The 25,231-nt window shown below is 40.1% G+C and overlaps 1 protein-coding gene across 2 annotated transcripts; it reads left to right on the forward strand.

Annotated features, from left to right (window-relative positions):
* Positions 1 to 15,539: 15,539 nt before the first annotated feature.
* LOC147855329 (uncharacterized) lies at positions 15,540 to 20,990 on the forward strand. Of its 2 annotated transcripts, none has more exons than XM_087330036.1 (4): positions 15,540 to 15,988; positions 16,077 to 16,350; positions 16,797 to 19,577; positions 20,216 to 20,990. In XM_087330036.1, the coding sequence occupies exons 2-4, from the start codon at positions 16,251 to 16,253 to the stop codon at positions 20,605 to 20,607; spliced, it is 3,273 nt and encodes a 1,090-aa protein (XP_087186162.1). In that variant the 5' UTR covers positions 15,540 to 15,988; positions 16,077 to 16,250; the 3' UTR covers positions 20,608 to 20,990. The 2 variants fall into 2 exon arrangements, with proteins under 2 accessions (XP_087186162.1, XP_087186161.1); XM_087330035.1 differs by having other exon boundaries at positions 15,540 to 15,982.
* The last annotated feature ends 4,241 nt before the right edge of the window (positions 20,991 to 25,231 follow it).

The following is a 25,231-nucleotide window of genomic DNA, read 5'->3' on the forward strand; positions in this document are numbered from 1 at the left end:
AAGGGAAGTCTGATCGTGGTTCAAGCCCAAAAAACCAGCACACTGTATATAATGAATGCTCGACTATACCGAGGGGACACAAACTATCAGGAATAGTACTAAAGCAGAGATGGAATTAGTACTAAGAAGAGTAGTACTATTAGTACTAAGAGGACGGGACTGTGTAAGATTCCCGAGAGAGGAAGTGAGAAGAGGAGAGAGAAAGATGATGACAGCAGCTAATATATTATGTGAAAAGATAAGTACAAAGGGCTGAGAGGCTTAAGACTGGCGTTGAACCAATTTGGTTCAACATAATGCCTAGTGCCTTCTTTTATAGTGTTGTCAGGAGTAATCTTGAAACTGATGCATCTCGAGTCGGCCTAATAGGCACGTTACTTAGCAGCTCAACCTTGGCATGGTTCTCTCCGCTTCTAGAAAAACAATCACCCTTGCTTAATAACTTTGAAGATTTTATTGGTGAGTTTAAAACCTGCTTTGGAGATACCGACAGCATCAGGACGGCAATCAACAAGATCCGAAGATTGCGTCAAGGCGATCGTCCAGCCTCTGCCTATGCGGCGGATTTCTGTCTACTCGCCTCAGATATTCCCTGGGATGATCAGGCCCTCATGGAGCAGTTTCGCTACGGCTTGCGCAATGATGTCAAAGATCTGCTTTTAACCTTCCTCGAAGAACCAAAGTCTCTTACAGAGGCAATCAGTCGAGCGGTCCGATGCGACAACCGCCTTTTCGAACGGCGTTCGGAGCGTCAGTTACAAATACCACACTCTCGGCCGGAACCCATATACGCCTCAGTCACGGCTAAACCGTTTGCACGCGATGCACCCCAAGCCAATATTCCGACACCGATGGAGATCGACACCATGTGTCGACGCAGCCCGTTATCGGAAGAAGAAAAGCAATAACGACGTGCCAATCGATTATGTCTTTATTGCGGTGGACCAGGGCATATCGCCATCAATTGTCCCCATAGGCCAAGAAGACAGGTAAATCAAATCGTCGCTTGTACTAAACCCGAGTCAATTCTTCCCTTCGGAGTGTCTGATAGTATTAATAGTACTAATAGAGTGTCAGATAGTATTCATAGTACTAATAGCCCAAGTATCTCAAACAAATTTGAAATCCTTAGTCAATTAGATGAAGAGTTAAATGATTGAGTCCAGCCAAAATAGGAGCCGTTTGGTTGGACAGCAGCCCTAGATCTGTACAGCCCATTAGTGGTTCCATTCCTTCCAAGCAAGTTAGCAATGTGTTCCTAGCCCAAGTCATTGTTAGTACTAAAAGTACTCCCCCAGTACCCATCCTAGCACTCTTAGATTCTGGAGCTAATTCCTGTTTCATGCATCGAAATTTTGCCCAAGCTTCTCAAATATCCCTAAGAAAACTTCCTTGTCCCGCATCTGTAGTAGTCATTGATGGTCGTCCCATTGCTTCCGGGAATATTGTAGAAGAATCAGAACCCATTCAAGTTGTCCTAGGTAGTTTTGTGTGTGTAATATCATTTAATATAATTAGTAGTCCAGAGCATCCCATTGTCCTAGGATTACCTTGGTTTGAATTACATAATCCAGCCATAGATTGGAGGACAAGAGAAGTCTGATATCGACCACCCCAAGAATCTACTCACCGAGTTTCGACCATTTCACTCCATCAATTACGCGAAGAAGGACACAAGGAGGCAATGTTCCTATTTGCAATATCAGTACACCCTTCCAGCACTATTAAGAAGGACTCCTCAGTACAACTTCCGGCAAAATATCATCCTTATGCCGATGTATTTGACAAGGTAAAAGCCGGTACCCTTCCTCATCACCGTCCCTATGACTGTCCCATCGATTTACAACCAGGAACTTAGCCACCATGGGGACCAATTTACAACTTGTCACCCACCGAGTTAGAAGTCCTTCGAGCCTACATAGAGGAGAACTTGGCAAGCGGGTTCATCCGTCATTCGAAATCTCCGGCCGGTGCACCCATCTTCTTTGTCAAGAAGAAAGATGGCTCACTTCGTCTCGTCGTTGATTACCGCGGATTGAATAAGGTCGCCATCCGGAATAGGTATGCACTTCCTCTTATATCAAGTCTTTTAGAGTGAGTTAATGGTGCCAAGTTTTTTACCAAAATCGATCTACGAGGAGCGTATAACCTCGTGCGGATCCAACCGGGAGATGAATGGAAGACCGCCTTTCGCACGCGGTATGGGCATTTCGAGTATACTGTTATGTCGTTCGGCCTAACCAATGCACCCGCAGTCTTCCAACACATGGCAAATGATATATTCAGAGACCTCTTGGATATCTGTTTGATCATCTATCTTGATGATCTATTGATTTATTCGAAGACCCAGCAAGAGCACGATTCTCATGTACTATTAGTACTAAAGCGACTCCACGAGAATGGTCTTTATGCCAAGCTAGAAAAATGTAGCTTTGACTGCAAGCATGTGGAATTTCTAGGCTACGTCATCTCCTCAAAGGGCATCGCCATGGATCCAGCTAAAGTCCAAACTGTACTAGAGTGGCAAATTCCACGGTCGGTACGAGATGTACAATGTTTTCTAGGTTTTTCTAACTTCTACCGTAAGTTTATACAGGATTACTCGAAGATTATCCTACCCCTCACACAACTTACGAAGAAGGGCCAAGCATTTCTTTGGTCCATTGAAGCAGATATGGCTTTTCGGCATCTTAAGAAATCCTTTACATCAGCACCGATTCTAGCTCATGTGGATACTAGCAAACCATTCATCATGGAGGCCGATGCTTCAGATTTCGCCCTCGGTAGCATCCTTTCTCAACAAGGAGATAAAGAAGAGTTGCATCCGGTGGCTTTCCATTCGCGCAAATTCGATGTTGCGGAAATCAACTACGAAATACATGACAAGGAGTTATTAGCCATCATGGATTCATTTATGCAATGGCGGCATTTCTTAGAGGGCTCTCCACATCAGGTCGTTGTCTTTAGTGATCATAAAAATCTTGCTTATTTCTAGAACGCTCATGTACTAAATCGACAGCAAGCTCGGTGGGCGCAATTCCTCACGCGTTTCGACTTCAAAATCACATATCGACCGGGGAAGCAGCAAGGAAAAGCAAATGCACTATCACGGCGTTCATATCTTGCACCTCGTCCTGGTGATCCAACATTTGATAATCAAAAGCAAGTAATCTTGGGACCAACACGATTGCACACGACGCGGATTTTTCACACCCCGATGGATTCACGGATTACCGATGACATACGTGCAAACTTGAAGATGGATAGTTTTGCTCAAGACATCCTGGCGCACATTGATACTTCTCGGGCATCCTGTTCTCAGTCTCAACAACCAGGTATTGACTACCGACAATTTGAATATCATGATGGTTTGTTATTCTTTAAAAAGCGCGTATATGTCCCCGATTGTTCCTGTCGCCTTCACATCGTCCAGCATTGTCACGACACCCATACGGCGGGACATTTCGGTAGTACTAAGACGTTGGAGCTAGTGCAACGATCTTTTTGGTGGCCCCACATGCGCCGTTTTGTCGACGACTACGTTCGAACCTGTGATGCTTGCTGCCAAGCAAAGATGCCACGACACCATCCATATGGCTTGTTGGAACCCTTACCGATTCCAAGTAAGCCGTGGCAGTCTATTTGTCTTGATTTTATCACAGATCTGCCGGTCTCGCAGGGGTTCGGTGCTATCTTAACCGTCGTCAATCGATATACGAAGATGGCACATTTTGTTCCGTGTACTAAGGCCATCACTAGTGAGGAAACCACCGCCCTAGTCATGCGTGAGGTATTTCGGCATCATGGACTCCCAGACAGTATCCTCAGTGACTGAGGACCACAATTTGTCTCCAAATTTTGGCAGCATCTCTTCAAGATGCTCAAGTTCTCTTGAAACCTCTCCTCCGGCTACCATCCTCAGATCGATGGGCAGGCAGAACGAACAAACCAAACGCTGGAGCAATATCTCCGGTGTTTCCTGAGTTATCAACAGGACGATTGGGCCGAGATTCTCCACTTTGCGGAGTTTGCGTATAATAATGTTGTTCACTCCTTGACTCGAGTCTCCCCATTGTACGCTTATACCAGTTCTCATCCTCGCTGGACGGTGATCGACACCCCTGAGCTACCTACCAAGCCTCGTGCCGGGGATCATTTGGAGAGACTACGCAAGATCCAGACAGATCTCTCGACTCATCTTCGTCATGCTCAACAGACACAGAAGACTTACGCGGATCGTCATCAACTTCCCTCCTCTTTTGCCATCGGAGATCGAGTATGGCTCTTACGTCGTCACATCAAGACTACTCGACCGTGCGACAAGTTAGATTATCGACGACTCGGTCCTTTTTGTATTACGGGTAAAGTTAATGATGTCACATTCCGCCTTGATCTCCCTCCGCAACTTCAGATACATCCGGTTTTCCATTGTTCTCTTCTTGAACCTTATAAAGCAAACACCATTCCCGATCGTGTTACACCACCGCCGCCCCCGCTGGAGTTGGACGTTGGCCCGGAGTATGAAGTTGCTGCCATCCTCGATTCCAAACTTATTCACAACAAACTTTATTATTTGGTTGATTGGGTTGGTTATAGTCCGAGCGAACGCACTTGGGAACCCGTCGAGCATGTTGCCAATGCTCAGGATCTGCTTGCTGATTTTCACCGAAAGTATCCGGACAAACCCGGTCCGCAGTCAGCGCCGACTCGTTCCACTCGTCGTCTTTAAGGGGGAGATAGTGTCATGATATGGCAAGACTCGAACCCATGACCTTATGGTATATGGGTCGAGCTCTTAACCATCACACCATCTATTGTAATTCATAGGATATTATTTTCATTTATGTTTTATTATAAGAAAGTAATGTATATTCCAGATTTCTCTAGAACATTCTATGAAAATAATATTTTATGAATTACAATAGATGGTGTGATGGTTAAGAGCTCGACCCATATACCATAAGGTCATGGGTTCGAGTCTTGCTATATCATGACACAAACGTGGCAACCGACACTGCCGATGAGTTGTGGCACAAGAGCCTATGCCATATGAGCTAGAAGGGAATGTAGATGCTAGCCGAAAAAGAACTTATACCAGAGGTGAAGAAAGTGCATCTGGATAAGTGTGTTGATTGCTTGGCCGGCAAACAAAACAAAACCACATTCCGATCGAGGCCCCCGATGAGGAAGAAAATGCCACTGGAACTCATGCATACGGATGTATGCTACATGGATACAAAGTCACATGCTGGTTCACAGTATTTCATGACCTTCATAGACGATTGTGGCCAGAAATTGTGGGCTTCCGTGCTAAAGATGAAGGATCATGTGTTATCCATCTTCAAAGAGTTCCACGCGAGGGTCGAGAGGGAAATCGGCGGCCGAAAACTGAAGGCAGTCCGAGCGGACAATGGTGAAGAATATCGCGGGCCATTCGAAGAATATTGCCGAGCGTAGGGAATCTAGCTCGAGTATACCGTGTCGAAGACGCCAAAGCTTAACGGGTTAATCGAGAGAATGAACCGGACCGTAATGGAGAGGGTACGAAGTATACTTGCACATGCGAAGTTACCAAAGACGTTCTGGGCTGAGGCATTGATGATGGCAGCATATGTGATAAATCGATCACCCTCAGTACCCTTGGATGGTGATATTCCACAAAGGTTGTGGAGTGGCAAAGACGTCTCATACTGACATCTAAGGTTGTTTGCCTATCTTGCCTATGTGCATGTTGCAAAGGATCAAAGGGCGAAGCTGGATCTGAAATCTCAGCCATGCATATTTCTCGGCTACGACAATGATGAATTCGGCTATCGGCTATGGGACTTACCCGAGAAGACAAGACGATTGTCGATTGGGAGTTGAGAATAAGTCTCCAACTACCGAATCGAGCCAAGTCGACGCTCAGCCGAATCAAGTAGAAGTCAATTCGATCGAAATCGAATCCGAGCCATTCGACCGACTTAATACTCGGCAAAATCGAGAACCGACTGAAGAACGAGGGGAACCGGCCGAACAAGGAACCGGATTCAACTCGTCCGAAGAAGTCAAAGAAGAACCGACCGTGCCGAATGGAGGCCGAAGATATCCCCTAAGAGAGAGAAGGCCCCCCCGGAGATTTCCGAATGAAGAACATGTACTGCTAACCAATGAGGGGGAGCCAGAAAGCTTTGAAGAAGCTAAGAATGATACCCTGAGCTAAAAGTGATTGAGTGCCATGCAAGAGGAGATGGATTCCTTGCATGAGAACTACACATATGAATTGACCGAGTTGCTGAAAGGGAAAAAGGCACTCCGGAATAAGTGGGTATACAAGTTGAAAGTGGGAGAAAGAAGGAATGCACCCAGGTACAAAGCACGAATTGTCATGAAAGGTTTTCAGTAGAAGAAGGGTTTCCATTTCGATGAAAAAATTTCCCTGGTCGTGAAGATGAAGTCAATCCAAATAGTGATGAGCATAGCGGCCAGCATGGATCTCAACGTCCAGCTGCTCGACTTCGAGATTGCCTTCCTTCATGGAGATTTGGAGGAAGAGATATATATGCACCAGCCGGAAGGATTCGAAGAAAAAGGCAAAGAGAAGATAGTATGCCGATTGAGAAAGAGCCTGTATGGGTTAAAGCAAGCACCTCGGCAATGGTACCGAAAGTTCGAAGGTGGTGTCGATCGAGAAGACATGCTGACGAAGGTGTTGTCGACCGAGAAGCTGAATTCGTGCCGACAAATAATCAAATTGGATAAGTACCCCATGTCGTAGTGAAGGGGGAGTTTGTTGGGAAACAGGTCCCTCCGGATGGGAAGAGAATGAACCGAGTCGGATGGAGTAAATAAGTATTTCAATCAAAGCCGATAGGCCAAGGCCAAGGCCGAGATCGAAAACCGAAATCAAAATCGGGAGAGCATATATGTAAATAGTCTAAATGTGCCCCTTGTGGGCTATGTATGTAAATAGCCAGAAAGTTGTATATGTATAAATACAACTAGGGTAAACTTTATGTGAAGAGAGAGAATCATTATTAGTTGTTACATAGTTAGAGAATGTTGTTGCCTCTTTAACTGTGTGAGAGGAGGAAAGAGTGAGAGTTAGTTTGTGTAACTCCGTAACTGTTTGTCTATTAGACGAAGAAGATCTCGAGGTCGTTGCCTCAGAGTGTCTTATTGTACTACCTCTCATCGTGGTGATCTATTTTGGAGTTTGTGGAATCCATGTGGTTTTTTCCCCAGTTCGGGTTTTCCACGTTAAAATATTGTGTCTCTGCATTTCGTTTTCCTACTATCTGTGCATTGTTCCTTTCTCGCTTTCTGCACTCTAATATAAGAATGAGAAATCGGTTGTGGTCGGTCACGATCCTATCACATCTTATATCAAACACATACACTCACACACATCTTCTAAGCTTCCGTTGCTTAATCACATACGTGATTAACCACTCGTATAATTAGATATTAATTAACTCATAGTTAACTATCTAATTATTAACCAGATCTTTTCATCAATAGAAGAGTGATTATACATTTGTATATACTCTTGCGTCTTTTAGATATGTGGCATGAAAGATTGTTCTACATCAAGTTGGAAACTTCTTGTCTGAGCATTCATGTCAACAAAGACAATAACTTCCCATTGGATTTGAAATAAGCAATATCATCGTCTAGATTGGCAAAAGGTTGGTATTTATCCAAATAAACATAAGAGTTAGAACCTTGATGAGGAATGTAATATCCAACTACAAAAGTGGGAAAATCATTACGTGTTTCTATTTTGAGTGATATGACATTTATGTTGATCATTTTTTATGATTAACACATATTTCTCTATTTCCCTCTTAATTGAACATACCACCCCTCCTTGTGCTCTTCATTGTCTTGGATTTTTCACCCATACCAAAGAATGTATACATTATAGTTTCCTAAACTTTGAATCTTTTGAGCATCGTGCTCCTATGTTTCAAAGTGCGATTTTTGAGTCATTGGTGAACTCCTCTACGCCAAATCCCCCATTCTATGGGTACTCGTTGCAATTCCAAAAGCATAGTCATAGAAGACTACTGTCAGGAATAGTACTAAGACAGAGAAGAAATAGTACTAAGAGAGGAATATTAGTACTAAGAGGAATAGAGGGTGTAGAACACTCGAGAGAAGGAGAGAGAGGGAGGGAGAGAGTGGGAGATCGAGCGAGAGAAAATGATGATGACAGCGATATATTATTGGAGAAGAATATGCAAGGAAGGCTAGGAGGCTTAAGACTGACGTTGAACCAATTTGGTTTGAAATAATGCCTTGTGCCTCCTTTTATAGTGTTCTTGGGAGTAGTCCTGAAGCTTCTAGAATGTTCCAGAGAAATTTGAAATATACATTAATTTTCTATAGTAAAACTTAAATAAAAATAATATCTGTATTACAATAGATAGTGCAATGGTCAAGAGCTCAACCCATGTAACATAAGTTCATGGGTTCGAGTTTTGCTATATCATGACACTATCCCCCCTTTAAAACGACAAGTGTCACGAGTCGTTTTGGATTGAGGACCCGGTTTATCTGGATATTGACGATGGAAGTCTTCAAGAAGAACACGAGCATTGGTCACATTCTCTATTGGTTCCCAAGTACGCTCGTTGGGACTATATCCTAGCCAATCGACTAAATAGTAGAGCTTCTTGCGAACAATCTTGGAATCAAGGATGGCGGCAACCTCGTACTCAAGTCCATCTTCAAGTTCGATCGGGGGTGGAGGTTGTGGAATATGTCCTAGGATGGTGCTGTCTTGATAGGGTTCGAGGAGAGAACTATGAAACACCGAATGTATGTGAAGTTGCAGGGGTAGATCGAGACGAAATGCAACATCATTAATCGTTCCAATAATACGGAAAGGACCTAATCGCCGATAATCCAACTTCTCGCATGGGCGAGTAGTCTTGATGTGTCGTCGTAGTAGCCATACCCGATCTACAATGTTAAAATTGGATGGAAGCCGATGACGATCCGCGTAAACCTTGTGTGTTTGTCGAGCTTGCTATAGATGAGTAGATAAATCTGCTTGTATCTTGCGTAACCACTCCAAACGATCCTCTGCGCAAGGATTTGTGGGTAACTCTGGGGTTTCAAATACACACCACGGGGGGTGATAACCCGTATAAGCATAAAATGGCGTAACTTTAGTCGATGAGTGGACAGAGTTATTATAGGCAAATTCGGCGAAGTGGAGAATATCCGCCCAATCATCCTGATGATAGCTTAGAAAGCACCAAAGATACTACTCTAGCATTTGATTTGTTCATTCTGCTTGGCCGTCAGTTTGCGGGTGGTAGCTGGAAGAGAGGTTACAAGTGACATTGAGCATTTAAAAAAGGTGCTTCCAAAATTTCGAGACGAACTGAGGTCCACAATCGCGGATGATATTATCAGGAAGACCATGATGTCGACATACTTCACGCATGACAATTTCGGCGGTTTCTTCACTAGAGATTTCCTTAGTACATGGCAGGAAATGAGCCATCTTCATATATCGATCTACTACTATTAAAATCGCATTGAATCCCTTAGAGACTAGAAGATCTGTGATGAAATCTAGAGCAATGGATTGCCACGGCTTGCTTGGAATTGGTAATGGTTCTAATAAACCATATGGATGATGCCTTGGCATTTTTGCTCTACAACATGTATCACAAGTCTGAACAAAATCTTCAACAAATTGTCGCATACAGGGCCACCAAAATTATCGGTGTACTAAATCTAATGTCTTAGTACTACCAAAATGCCCAGTTGTATATGTGTCGTGACAATTTTGGACTACTCGAAGGTGGCAAGAACCATTAGGAACATACAAGAGTTTCTTAAAGAATAGTAATCCATCATGACATTCGAATTGTCAATAGTCCATACCTGGTTGTTGTGACTATGAACAAGATGCTCGAGAGGGATCAATTTGTGCTAGAATCTCTTGGGCGAAAGCATCTGTCTTCAATTCCTCGCGTATGGTATCGATAACGTGGGAATCCAAGGGCATATTGAAGACCTGCGTTGCTTGTAGTCGTGTCGGTCCCAAGATTACTTGCTTTTGGTTATCGAAAGTTGGCTCTTCGGGACGCGGTGCTAGATATGAACGTCGTGATAATGCATCTACATTCCCGTGGTGCTTCCCCGGACGATATGTAATTTTGAAGTCGAAACGCGTGAGGAATTGGGCCCACCGAGCTTGACGTTGATTTAACACACGGGCACTCTGAAAGTAGGCAAAGTTTTTGTGATCATGAATACGGTGACTTGATGAGAGGATCCCTCTAGAAAATGCCTCCATTGCGTAAAAGAGTCCACTATTGCTAATATCTCCTTATCATGAATTTCATAGTTGATTTCGGCGGCATCAAACTTGCGTGAGTGGAAAGCCACAGGATGTAGCTTTTCATCATTACCTTGTTGTGACAGAATGCTACCCAATGCGAAATCCGACACGTCCGCTTCCATGATGAATGGTTTTTCCGGATCAATGTGAGCTAGAATAGGAGCCGATGTAAATGCATTCTTAAGATTCTCAAAAGCCATGTCCACTTCTTCAGACCAAACGAACGATTTTCCCTTCTTAGTAAGTTGTGTGAGAGGCAAAATAAACTTTGAGTAATCCTATATAAACTTGTGGTAGAAATTGGCAAAGCCTAAAAAGCATTGCATATCTCGCAACGAACGCAGAGTTTTTCACTCTACCACCGTTTTGACCTTAGCTGGATCCATGGAGATGCCTTCCGAGGAGATGACATAGCCTAGAAATTCCACCTGGTTGCACCCGAAACTACAGTTTTCCAGCTTTGCATAAAGACCATGTTCTCGAAGTCGTTTTAGTACTAACAGTACATGAGAATCATGTTCTTCTTAGGTCTTCGAATAAACCAGTAGATCATCCAAATAGATGATCAAACAAACATCCAAGAGATCTCGAAATATATCATTTGCCATGTGCTGAAAGACTGTTGGCGCATTAGTGATGCCGAACGGCATGACCGTATACTCGAAGTGCCCATATCTGGTGCAAAACGCAGTCTTTCATTCATCTCCTGGTCAGATCCGTACGAGGTTATATGCTTCCCTGTAAGTCGATCTTTGTGAGCAACCTTGCACCATTGATCCGTTCTAAAAGACTTGAGGTAAGGGGAAGTGCATACCTTTTTCTGTTGGTGACCTTATTCAAGCCACAGTAATCTACAACGAGACGAAGTGATCCATCCTTTTTCTTGACGAAGAAAATGGGTGCGTCGGCTCGAGATTTCGAATGCTGAATGAAACCATTTTCCAAATTCTCTTCTATATAGGCTCCAAGGACTTCTAGCTCAGTTGGTGACAAATTGTAGATCGGTCCCCATGGTGGCTCTTTTCCCGGTTGTAAATCGATGGGGCAATCATAGGGTCGATAGTGAGGAAGCGTATTGGCGTGTACTTTATCGAACACATCGGCATAATGATGATACTTCTTTGGAAGTTGAATGGTAGACTCCTCTTTAGTGGCGTTGGAGGGTTTTACTGATATTGCGAAGAGAAACATTTCTTCCTTGCGTCCTTCTTCTCACAACTAATGTAACGAAATGGTTGCAATCTTATGAGTAGATCCTCAGGCTTGTCGATATCGGATTTCTCTTGTTCTCCAATCTATGTCTGGGTTATGTAATTTGAACCATGGTAATCCTAAAACAATGGGATGTTCTGGGATACTAATTATATTAAATGAAACCAAATCGGTTCAAACTGTCAAGAATAGTACTGAGACAGAGAAGAAATTAGTACTAAGAGATGAATATTAGTACTAAGAGGAATAGAGGGTGTAGAACACATGAGAGAAGGAGAGGGAGAGAGTGAGAGATCGAGGGAGAGAAAATGATGATGACATCGATATATTATGTGAGAAGAATATACAAGGAAGGCTAGGAGGCTTAAGACTGACATTGAACCGATTTGGTTCGAAATAATGCCTTGTGCCTCCTTTTATAGTGTTCTCAGGAGTAGTCCTAAAGCTTCTAGAGCTCAACCCATGTAACATAAGGTCATGGGTTCAAGTCTTGCCATATCATAACAACTATTACCCTTTTGTCTTTAGACACATTCATAACCTTATTTTTCAATTTTCTTTGTATGCCTTACAACAAGTATTTTGTTGTGAGATAGTATGATCTTCACTCACAAAGCATTGCGCACCTTTCAGGTAATACCCAAAAAAATTCATGTATGATCCTTTGCTTTGTATAATCTGTCATTGTGCATAAAATAGGCCTTTCTCCCGAACGAGCAACACAATGTTTACTTCCCAACTTGGTGTGCCCCATATACCATGAGAAAGAGAAAGAGAAGGGTAGACATGGAGTGAATGCATATAGTAGAAAATTGAAAGGCGTACGTATGTGGCAAATCTGGATATTAGGGCATTTAGTAATTGATACTTAACTCTTATGATAGCAATTGGAACTTGCGAATGTCTCCACCTATGTAGGGAGGTCAACAATATTGTAATTGTGGTTTTGAAAGTTTGAATTCAAATTATAAGAAGGAAAAGAAAACATCACATTTAATCTTATCTCAAGGCATGCCTAGAAATACTCTTTTCTTTTGGCATTCTTGCGATCAATATTTGAAACTCATTTCAAAGTCAAGGAGAAACTCATGTTAAGCTACCCCACCTAGAATCTCATATTGGAATTAATAAAAAGGGAACTCATATGTCTTTGACCTTTGTATGTGAGTATATAGAGGATTTTTCCTGTTTTTTTATATTGGTATGTCATCCATCAAGTGAATAAAGCCCATTCAAATTAACAACAAATTTGAAAAATGTGCCAGCTAGACCTAGGCTTTGAGTGTGCATGTTCTAGAAACAAGTGGTTGCAAGATTATTGATAACAAGTCATAACGAAACTTTATGGTTAGTCAAGAGGGAAATTTCTAAAAAGAAAAAACTTTTCCAATGATTGTTATGTTTAACGCTCAAGATTACTAAATTCAATCATCTAGTTTAATTCATTGAAAATAAATGATGTTCAAGACTACGAAATTGGGTAGTATTTTCTACTTTGATATTATTCCTGGATTACGTGTACAAATCATGGTTATGTTTGTTATGGGGCATTTATTCATATAGCACTAGTTGCCTTGATCATACAATTCCCATGAGTAAAGACTTGTGATTCACAATATTTCAAATTTGGGCACACTTAGAAAACCTTTATTGAGTATATCTATATTTACCATGATTCCAAATATCAATGACATAGTTGTGAGTTTTCTCAAGTGGTGGATAACATTATCAACATTTTCATTTCCTCTACAACAGAAACAATGAAATTTCTAGCTTCTTGTTCTATAATGACACATCTTATTGAGAGCAAGGTGCATCAGGCTTGCGAACCTAATTACATAGTATTAAATAATTGAATAAAATCTAAAGGTCACGGTTCAACAATTCTTTGACCATCCTTATTGCTAGATCGCTATAACTCTCCGCGTATAGGGTGATCTTTCTAAAAACTTTTGGTCTATGTGAGAATTGTTGTTAATTCTAAAGGTTTAAAAATTCATTTTTTGTGAAACCTCCTCAGTCATTATTATCAACCCATCACATATTGAGCTGAAGAAAGTTAGGAGTTCACTTGAGTGAACTATTTTAAACATATTATATCCTCCATAATATGTTTGTCGAAAGTACCCAACGAAGGCAATTGACACCTCATTCATGAATGTACCATCTTCCTCAAGTAGCATATTAGCGTGAATAGTCAAGTTATAAGGTAATGTCCACATCATCACGCAAACTTTTCTTCATGTGGGGTCCTTATACCAAAGTGGGGATATTGCATGGTAAGCCACACTTTTTTGTTTGAAGTGATATAGTCTTCATGGACTATTAGAGAGCCACCAATGACTATGTTGATGCAATATCTTTCTCGTGGTCTTTTTATGTCATGTAGTAAATACTTTTTAAATTAGTGGCATGATTTTCAAGCAAAAGCAAAAACTCTTAGTTGAAGTTTGAAATACGCGTTGTTGTACAACAATTCCAGATTGCTAGATGATGAAATCATTTGTATTTCGCTAGTTTATAATTTGCTTGCTTTAGGCCACAAGGCCTAGTTCCCATACAAGAGCTCGTATCATACCACAAAATCTCATTTATGTAAGATTTTAATTGTCCATTGAGATTTTTTAGATACAACGTATTCGTGAATAATGCAAAAAATAAAACAGATGCATTGTTTAGAAGGAAAGCCCAAATCTATGCCCATTAGCTATAAATTTGAGTTTCGTATGACATTTGTAATGCTATTGGATGTAGTTTCCATACTAATACACATGGTAGCTTATCAAATCTTGGTCATTATACGTGTTATTGTTTTTACCTCTTCAATGCATGAATGTTTCATGAATAGTGCAAGTGACCATGAACTTGAATATAGGGTAAAGTCTCTAAGATTTACATAATGTAAAATAACCACGAAGATAACTTGGATTGAGCCATGCGAGAAAGGTTATGTCCATCTATTTGTTAGAATATTCGTTATCCTCATGCATTGATGCATTGATCGGAAGACCAGTGAGCCTATGTAAATGTGATGTTATGAGATGGAATCATGTGTGCAAGTTCAAAAGCACACACCGAACTTAACAAGCAAAGCTCCATGAAAATCGTAACACATCAATGCACCAAATAACGTAGTTAGTGATGCAATGCAACCCGTCAACCCTCACCACTGTCATTGATTGATTGATGATGACCAAGTGTAGAAATGAGCAATAGGAAGTCTATTCAAGATCCAAGATAGATGTGGTAGAGGCAAGGTCTAAGCAAGTCAATATATCCAAACGATGGAGGACGATGATTGTGTGACAATCGGACGGATTGTGGTGACAGATGAACTATTTGAATCTTTCCTAGCTATTTGATGTATGTATGTAGCACATTCGGTTCGATTCTCACACAGTTAGAGCCTTTATGGAGGCAAGGAATGGAGGCCAGTCCGGGGGATACGTGATATATGTATGTATGGTTTGAGCAGGGCTTATCAATTGTGGACATAAAGGCTTGAGACAAGGCTCGGGCTCAACTCATCTGCAGTTGAGAAACTGACCACGACAATGTGTGCGTGGGAGCGCAATCTTTAGGTGGTGCCATCGCCATTGCCAGGTCATGGTTTGCCAGAGTGGCAAAGAGGCCCCAAAGTACAAAATTCTGATTATTCTTGTTAGAGTATCATTTATGGTCATGAGAATGAGAAGATGAGAGAGAGATCCCAACCAAAGGAGAGACTGTGGCCACTAAACATTCTCCTCCTCCCTCACCTTTCCATTTATCTATAAAGTCTAACCTCCCTTCTCTTTACAGCCTCATCCTAACCCTAATAATCCTAGCCCTAAACCTTACCCTAACCCTAACACAAACCCTTACCCTAATCCTAAACCTTGAGGTAACATAACAAAGCAAAAGAAAAGAGAACACATCCTTGTTATCTATCCATTCACATCACTAAACCCTAACCCTAACCCTAACCCTAACCCTAACCCTAACCCTAACCCTAGCCCTTACCCTAACCCTAACCTTAGTTCTTACCCTAACCCTAGCCCTAGCCCTAGCCCTTACTCTAACCCTTACCCTAATCCGAAACCTTGAGGGATCATAACAAACCAAAAGAAAAGAAAACCCATGATTTTTATCTTATCCATTCACATCACCAAACCCTAACCCTAACTCTTGAGGTACCTCTGTAAAACGCAGAAGAAGAAAAAAAACCCATGTGTGTCTTTTATGTGACAAAAATTTCCAAGTCACTTATACATCATTAAGATTGTGCTTAAGAAAAACCTAAAAAATATCCATACAGTCAAGGAAAAAGAAAAAGCCTGCTTCCATGAATGCAATTCTACTCTATTCCAAGAAGAGGAAGAAAAAGAAGAGCTTAAGAAGAAGAAGAAGAGTTTGACGGAAGAAAAGAAAAGAAAGATTGAGAAAAAGGTATAGGTAATGTTACTCTGTCCATGTTTCAAGATGAAGAAGAAATTTTACTCTGTTTTATGCTTGGTGTGTTTATTATATGTGTGTTTTGCAGGGTTTGGATGATTGGAAGTTAGGATCAAAAGATTAAGGATGGCGGATTAAAGGTTTGTGGAAGAGGGATTAAGGGTTTGAGGGGATCGAGGATGATGAATTAAGGATTAAGGCTTAAGGATTAAGGAATCCTTAAGAGGATCAAGGAATCCTTAAGAGGATTAATGATAATAGGATGAGGCAGAGGAAAGTTCGATGTCCGAATTGCACAGCTCTCCTCGCTGAACCTCCTTATCCAGTGTTTGAATGCCCTATCTGCTCTACCTTGCTATTAGGTCAGTTACAACAAATAAACAAAACATTACTCTCTCTGTCTCTCTCTTATTTTCTTTATGTAATTGTGGTGTTTTTGAATGCTGCTGTATGTCAGATCACATACCCTAATTGCTTCATTTTTGCTGCTGTGATTCTACTACCTTAGAAAGAGCTTTCTTGTGTAATTTATTGTTGGCATTGTTTTCTCTACCCTCTGCTAAATGCTGAGGGTATGTCAGACACATACCCTAATTGCTTCATTTTTGCTGTTGTGATTCTACTACCTTAGAATGAGCTTTCCTGTGTAATTTATTATTGGCTTTGTTTTCTCGGCCCTCTGCTAAATGCTGTGAGGGTATGTCAGATAACATACCCCGATTGCTTCATTTTTGCTGTTGTGATTCTACTACCTTAGAATGAGCTTTCTTGTGTAATTTATTGTTGGCTTTGTTTTCTCGACCCTCAGCTAAAGAAGCTCCGAGGGAGGTATGGAAACATGGGGAGAGCCTAGAAGAATCACCAGAAGTTGGGAGCTCAACGCAGCAGGTAAAAGGAGGAAATGACAACAATCTCACTGAACAAATTAAGACTGAATTTGTTCGTAGTGATAGTGATGAGCAAATCAAGGAACAAATCTGGAATGAAACTGAAGAATTTGAGCAACCCCTCAATGGTGCCGAGAATGAACTGAATCATGTCAATAATGACTACCAGATCAAGAAACAAATCACAAATGAATCTGAAGAATTTCAACAACTCATCAATGGCACCATGAGTGAATTCGATCCCATCAATAGGGACAAGCTTATAAAGCAAGAAATCTCAGACGAATCTGAAGAGTGTCAGCAACCCATCAATGGTGCCAACAAGGAATTTGATCCCATCAACAATGATGAGCAAATATATAACGAATCTGAAGAATTTCAGCAACCCATCAATGACGCCAACAATGAATTTGATCCCATCAACAATGATGAGCAAATCTCTAGCAAATCTGAAGAATTTCAGCAACTCATCAATGACGCCAACAATGAATTTGATCCCATCAATTGTGATGAGCAAATCAAGCAACAAATCTTGCAGGAATCTGAAGAATGTCAACAACCCATCAATGGCACAAAAAATGAATTCAATCCCATCAATAGTGATGAGAAAATCAAGCAACAAATCTCAAACACTTGTGAAGAATTTCGACAATCTGTTAACGCTAGAAAGACTGAATTCGATCCTATAAGTGAGAATGACATGATCAAAAGGGATGAATGTTATAGCATTGATGAAAGGAAGAAGACGAAGACGAAGAAAAAGATGAAAAAGAAAAAGAAGAACGATGAAGCTCCAAAGTTGAACGAAAGTGAGAAGATAGAGAAAGATGAGGAGAAAGAGGGAAAACATTATAAAATTGACGTGAATGAATGGATTCTTCATGACTATGATCTTTCCTTTAAGTATACACTTCTTGCTTCTAATGAGCAGAACAATGATTATGGAAAGAAAGGTTGTTCTCATACAACTGATTGTTTGCATCATCATAGTCCTCTCAGAGTAAAGCAGTCAGAGCAGATCTCTGACAAAAATGAAGCTAAAACTGGAGATGAAGACGAAGATAAAGATGATGACATTTACTCTTGTGGTTCGGATTTCGATTTTCCTGTCCCATCAGCCAACAATTTGCAAGATGTAACACTGGCCTCTTCTTTCATTAACAGTGAGAGATCATATCCCAATTTGGCTAACAGTGCGCTCTCCGGCCCTCATAAATTGGAGTTTCGGGATGCTGCTGCTGCAAATATTGATCTAGAGTTTAGGAAGCTACATACCGATGATCAATACAGCTCATCTCAATTGGCATTTGAGTCCAATGAATTTGCTAATAAAGTAATAAGCTTGCAAGAGTTGAGTTACACGAACAACTCAAAGATTGCTCAGACTCGAGATTCCTTCAATCAATTACAGTACATTAATGGCACTAAAGCACTGAACCATGAACCTCAGGTGAATAATCCTTCATCAAATATTGGCAATACTCATCACTGTATGTTTCCTGATGATCAAGCAATAACTAAGATTGGCACTAGGAATGGAAATTCTGTCGATGGAAATTTGAGCAATGCAAAGGAGAGACAAGAAACATTCTTTAATAATGGCAACGTTAGCAAATGTAATGTATTGAGACCATCTCTGGCAAGGAGGAATCTTCCACAAAAGTTGCAATTATATGACAATGAAGGAAGGCTTATATCTCTAGTAGAAAGAAAGAGAAACAATGAAGATATGGCTTTCAAAAATCGGCATGTGCGTAATGATGCTCTCTTGCCAAACCAGATTGAATTAAATGTAGACTTAAATGAGAAGAGTCAAAGTGTTTTCTACCATAACCTTGTTGGTGTGGGCCAAAGCTATGGAGATGGTAATCATCATCGTCATCATCATCATCATCATCATCACTATGTACCCGAAACATATGATATTGGATCATCAACTACAAATAGGACACACTCTTATCAAGAGTCTCTTCTTCATCCTCCTAAAATGGCTACTATGTCAATGCAAGAACATGTTTTTTCAAACCCAACTTGCATGTGCTGCACCCATCTCCAACATTCTTCCATGCCACAATGCTCACAATGTTTTAGTCACCCTAGTTCGATGACTCATGAGTTGATTGGACAAAGTCAACATGGTGTGCATCCATCTGTTGGATGTTCCCCAACATTCCAACTTCTTCCAAGGTATGATTATGATGCATCGATTGCTGAATCGAGATTTGCATCTTTATCATCATCAACAATGAGAACTTATAATAAGCCATATCCTCCATTACCCAGACATTCTGCACCCCCGTACATTATATGCAGAGCTTGCGATTCTATCCTCCGTGTGCCCTATCTTCCTCCTATCAACAGTGGGATGGAGCAAAAGTTACGATGTGGTGAATGTGGTAAAGTTTGTAAGTTTCGAGACCGGTCTGGATGGCCACAAGTAGGCCGGATTGTGGCTAGACCTAGTACTGTACCGACTGGAGAGATTGCAGCTTCTACTGGTACCCACCATGGAATAGATTCCTTGTCCTTTGATGAAGAATCACACCTAAGATTAGGTGGAAGGCTGCCAAGGAAAACATGCCTCAAAGTATCTGACATTGGTGCTAGAAGTTTGGTTGAAGATCCTCAAGGAGCTGTAAAACCACCCAAAATCCATGGTAGACATGAGGACAAGACGAATAATCCTTTTTCTCTCAAATATGGTAAGTGGGATTTTTATTATTATTATTTTTTGGTAATTTGTACTCACATCACTGCCCTTGATTGCCATCGACTTCCCCCATTAAGAGAAAAAAAAGAGTTTGTTCTGTAAGGATCCCATATAAGAGAAGAATTAAGAGGTAAAAAACTGAAGCACCTAGGAATCGGCAACGGTTCGGTTTTGGCTTAACTGGTTTGGCCTTGTCTAAACCAAACCGGTTAAGCCTAAACTGGTTTGGGAGTTTCCAAACCTGAACCGAACATGTTCCTAAACCGGTTTAGCCAAGCCGATTAAGCCTTAACTGGCTTGGTAACCGGTTTGGCCTAAATCGGTTCGGTTTGGCTTGAGCCATCCCTAACCGAACTCAAACTGGTTAAGGAAGCTCGAGCCAAACCCAAACCGAACTGAATCACCAAACCGTTTAAAAGCGGGTTAACAGTGCAGTTTAGGCTTGAGCTGAGCCGTTGCCGATTCCCAGAAGCACCATAGCCTTCAACTTTAGAAGAACTGAAGAGTTTGTCTGAAAAATCTTTTTTAAGGTCAAATGTTTAGTGGGGTTTTCTACAAGAGAGCTGAAGTACATACCTACCATCTGGGATGCTGAGTTAGTTTTGCATTGTTTTTTTGGTTTTTGAAAAGGATTGAAAGCTTACGCCAGAAGCATACATCGTCACGTGGACGAAGAGGAAGAGGGTCTTGATTTCGGCGCGCCTCTGTTCTCTGATGGCGATTCAATCGATCAAAGTGAGAATAGAACAAGATCCCCTGAAAATATTGAGAACCAGAGAGATAGGAAACTGGGGTCACCCCTCATTGTTCTGCTTAACCAAGGCTCCAGGAAATTCAATTATATGGATCCTCCATCATCACTGCTGTATGATGACAATAATGCCAAGCTAGATTCATCGCCAGACACCCATTCTGCAGATGGGCGCCCGCAATCCCATCGTTACCGTTCGATAAGGAGAACTCCGCAATATATTGCAAGCTTGCTACGGAGGAGTCTTCGAGGTGTAGGTAAAGATCAATGAATTGAAGCGTGTATAAAAATTTGGCTTCTCGATTGGTTTGTAGGATTGTACTATTAAATGTATTTTATGTCATTGTGATAAATACATACCCTATACATACATACATACATATATCTATATTATATATATATCACACATACACATGAGTTCCAACTTGATGCTGTCGATGAAGCAAAAGGTATCTTAGATCTTATCTGTATAATTCTTATAATTCAACATCTATATATGATGATTTGCCCAGTGTTGTTGCTCTTGCTTCGGAATTGCGTTGTATATATTTAATAGGGATATAATCTTTTTTCTTGGCCAGATTAAAGATAATAGAACTTAAGATGTGATTTGGTGCTATATTTATGCAATGCTAGGAAAGGTATATATTTGTCGATGTGGTGTTCGATTGTGACATAATCAAATTGTGCATTAGCACAGAGAAGTCCTAATAACTTAATTCGTTTACAGCCATTGGCGGTATGTAGTTAGGGTAAAAGATCTTGTTATAGCATGTGTACAGTGTAGTTATATTTGTGGTGCTTGATCTCTACCATCCACACAATTGAACAGAAAAACACATTTATCAAAATGGAGTGACAATGACAAAAATTACACTTGATTTTGCTTTTCTTTTGAGGATTTCAAACATTGGGTTAGCGGAATGGAACAAAACGGCGAAAAACAAATGTTTGTTTGTGTCCCATCCTATCATATATTGCCACAAGTTAAGAAAAGTTGGTTTGTAAATGGGTTTTCAAATAGTGGATGCCCCTAATCCTAATATGTCCCTTAATTAGATAGAGCCTTTCATTTGCCCGTCCATGTACATATGCATTGAAATCTCTATGAACAAATTTTTCAATGAATCCAAACTAGTAGCAACCCAAGATTTGATGCCTTAGATTGAATTCCATTGAAGCACATAAAAAGATAGGGTTTGGGGTGTGGAAAAAATATTATATCCAAGGATTGTTATTTAAACTTGGCAGAGACTATGGTAAGTTTGACTCCTTTGTGGAATATTGGACACTGGAAGATATATTGTCCAACATTCATTACCAAGTGAAGGCTCAATCTCCCTTGCGCTCTCTTGCATCAATGGTTATATGAGAATGCTGGTTCTAATAATCCTCCATTTTATACACCATACAAGAATTCTTGGTTGAATTCTTTACCTCTTCGTTATGCCAGAATCTCTATCTTTTACTTATCATAATTAATTCTAATGTTATGCTTCATATTCTATTTAGTTCAATCTATAAAGTCTAGGTAAAGCTCCCTTTTCCTCTATTCTCAAGAATAATTCATCACTAGTCAACCTTATAAACAAGCTTGCCCCACCAACTTTTTGCCGTGTTATATATTCATGATTTTTAATGCATTTTTATGACTTGTCTATGTGAGCAAGTGAAAATCTTAATTGTCACTAGTCAAAGTTTGATCGATCCCAAAGACAAATCTTTGGTCAAGCTACATATAATATGGGAGCTAGATAATTAATGAACATTTAAAAGTTATGCATCAAAATGATATTGCTTCTTTCTTTGCCAATCCTCGTTTGATTTGGACTATACCAACAACACATATCAAGAATGTGTGCATGCTTAAGTGGTTGATGACAAAAAATGGAGGCAATTTTGGGTGTGATTTTATTTTAACTTTTCATATGTAGTTATTTCCAATAAGTTAGTGTTCATTATGGAAATAATGCATTTATGCAATGTTATTGCTATGATATGTGCTAAATCCAACCCATTCCACCTCTCTAACTGGATAAATCGTCCCTAATCCAAGCCATTCTTTAATTAATAGTTCGGTCTTTTTAATATAAGATATAAAAACACTTAAAACTCATTTTCCATAAATCATGACGATAATTATTTGTCGATTTGTATTGTATTTGCACACATGCATATGTAAATAAATCTTGAGAGCATTTCACCCCATTTGTGTGACCATGACACACACACACAGAGGTTGGTTACTATCCCAAAGACTTGGTGTAATGGTTCAATCAACACATCAACTTATTCAAATGAATTGAAATTGCAACTAAATCTAATTATGGCAATCTAGCTAATTACTCTACAACCTAATTAGATCAAAATAATTAATCATGCTCCTATCAAGTATCCCAAAGTCTTTTTGTGGTTTGAACAAGTGTACGACATTCATTATTAGTATGCCTTGTATGTGAGGGATATATCACGCATTCCTTTATCCTTAAGTCTTTCTATACTTTGGCTAGGGGCACAACAATCTAATGTTATGAAAAAATATTACACTATTCTGATCCTTTATTATATTTATGATTTACAAATAATTGAGATGGCATATCTTAAATTGGTAAAAACATAAACAAGTGGATAAGTCGATGAAAAATCACAAAGAGTTGCAACCACAATATTGCCAGGTATGTGATTAACATGAAGTTTTTGTTTTGCCGTTTATGGTAAAACCATTACCTTGGGCAAGTTTGAGCACAACGTGGACGGATCATGTCAACATATCCTTATATCTAAAGCCCATTAAAGAAATCATTTTAGTCAAAGTTTCTTTTAGTCAAGTTTCTTAAATTTGAGATTGTTTAAAAGAAAAAATAAAAGTTACATATTTTGGAGACAACACCAAATGTGACAAGCTTGAATCCCAAAATCAGAATTTTTTTGACTAAGTTTGAAGATCACACCTTTTGTTGAGACAATTCATAATTGTATGTGTAATGAGATTTCGTTAACTAGAAGAAATGAGTTCAACACATACTATATTTTAAAATTTTGTGTGCCACTTCCATGTCTTGAGCCAAAAAATATTGTATTTTTTATTATCTAAGTTGCATTTGTAAGTTGTATAACATTAGAATAAAGAGAGACCCATAACATTTATCTTAGAAAAAATGAACAATCTACAATCCGAGGGGTCTCTTTTAAAAATAAGATATTAGAAGGGATTTGAAAGTTCCTTTTTCTTGTCATATTTCTATTATCTTACAAATCTCAAGTTGGCGTGTCTTGCGACCATTGTGGGAAAATGAGTAGAGGAAAATTATTAGCAAATATAGTATTAAATTAAATTGATTTTCTAAGATAGAGATATCAAGACAATTAAATATTCATAAATCTAGTTTTTGTTAGGGAGATCTTTGAGAATACCCTCAAGTATTTATTTTTGATATTAGTCTACATATGGGTTTTTTTTTTCCCAAAAAAAACTCCTTCTATTACTTATAAAATATTACAAATGAAATTATTATATACAAATCCCTGTAGGGACATGATAGGTCCATCTTATGTGGATGCTCACCGACTCAATAAAGGGAGAGGACGACCATTGTTGGATGAAGGCTAATTGTTATCTTTCGACTCCATCAGAGTCGCCCTTGAGGCCATCATATTGGCTCTTTAGAGTGGCTACAACTTCACTCCATATCTCTTGCATTAACACTATTGGTTGCGGGGTTTGGTTGGAGAATGTCATCATATGGCAAGACTCGAAACCATGACCTTATGTTATATCGGTCAAGCTCTTGACCATTATACCATCTATTATAATATGTAGGATATTATTTTCATTAAAGTTTTATTCTAGGAAATTAATGTATATTCCAAATTTCTCTGGAACATTCTAGAAGCTTTAGGATTACTCCTGAGAACACTATAAAAGAAGGCACTAGGCATTATTTTGAACCAAATTGGTTCAACGCCAGTCTTAAGCCTCATAGCCATCTTGTACTTACTCTTCCTATAATATATCATATGTTATCATCATCTCTCTCTCGCTCGTCCTCACTCTCTCTCTCTCTTCTCTTCTCTTTCCTCCCTCTCGGGAGTCTTACGCAATCCCGTCCTCTTAGTATTAATAATACTTCCCTTCTCTAGTACTAATTCTCTCTCTGTTTAGTACTATTCCTGATAGTTTGAACCAATTTCCTCCTCTCTAGTCTTTCTTTTGGTTCCCTCATCCTCTTACCCTTTTTCTATACAATGGCTTCTGTTAGCGCCCAAGAATACCAATCCGTTTTCTCCGAGCTACAGTGTCTAAAAGAAAAATTTGTTGCCTTGGAACAAGAAAACCAACGGTTGTTAGGGGATCTTCAACAAATCTCCCTAGAAAAACAACAAACACAACAACAACATGGGGAGTTGCAACAACAACATGGGGAGTTAGCGTTAGTGTGCAACAACTCGAAGCAGCGTTGCAACAACAAGTATCAAGTCCCCACAGATTTCATAAAGATCCCAAGATTGGACTTCCTGTGAAATTTGATGGAACGCGGTCGCAATTTAGGGGATTCCTCAATTAGGTACGCTTACTCATTCAAATGCATCCTTCTCGATACCCCACTGATGCATCCCGAGTCGGCCTAATAGGCACGTTGCTTAGCGGCTCAGCCTTGGCATGGTTTGCTCCGCTTCTGGAAAAACAATCACCCTTACTTAATAACTTTGAAGACTTTATTAGTGAGTTTAAAGCTTGCTTTGGAGATACAGACAACATTCAGACGACGATCAACAAAATCCAACGATTGCGTCAAGGCGATCGTCCAACCTCTGCCTATGCAGCGGATTTCCATCTACTTGCTTCAGATATCCCCTGGGATGATCAGGCACTAATGGAGTAGTTTCGCTACGAC

This window comes from Azolla caroliniana, unplaced genomic scaffold (genome assembly GCF_043228905.1).
Source record: "Azolla caroliniana isolate FFs.n. ecotype wild unplaced genomic scaffold, voAzoCaro1.0.p SCAF_14, whole genome shotgun sequence".
In the NCBI taxonomy this organism is placed as follows: domain Eukaryota; kingdom Viridiplantae; phylum Streptophyta; class Polypodiopsida; order Salviniales; family Salviniaceae; genus Azolla; species Azolla caroliniana.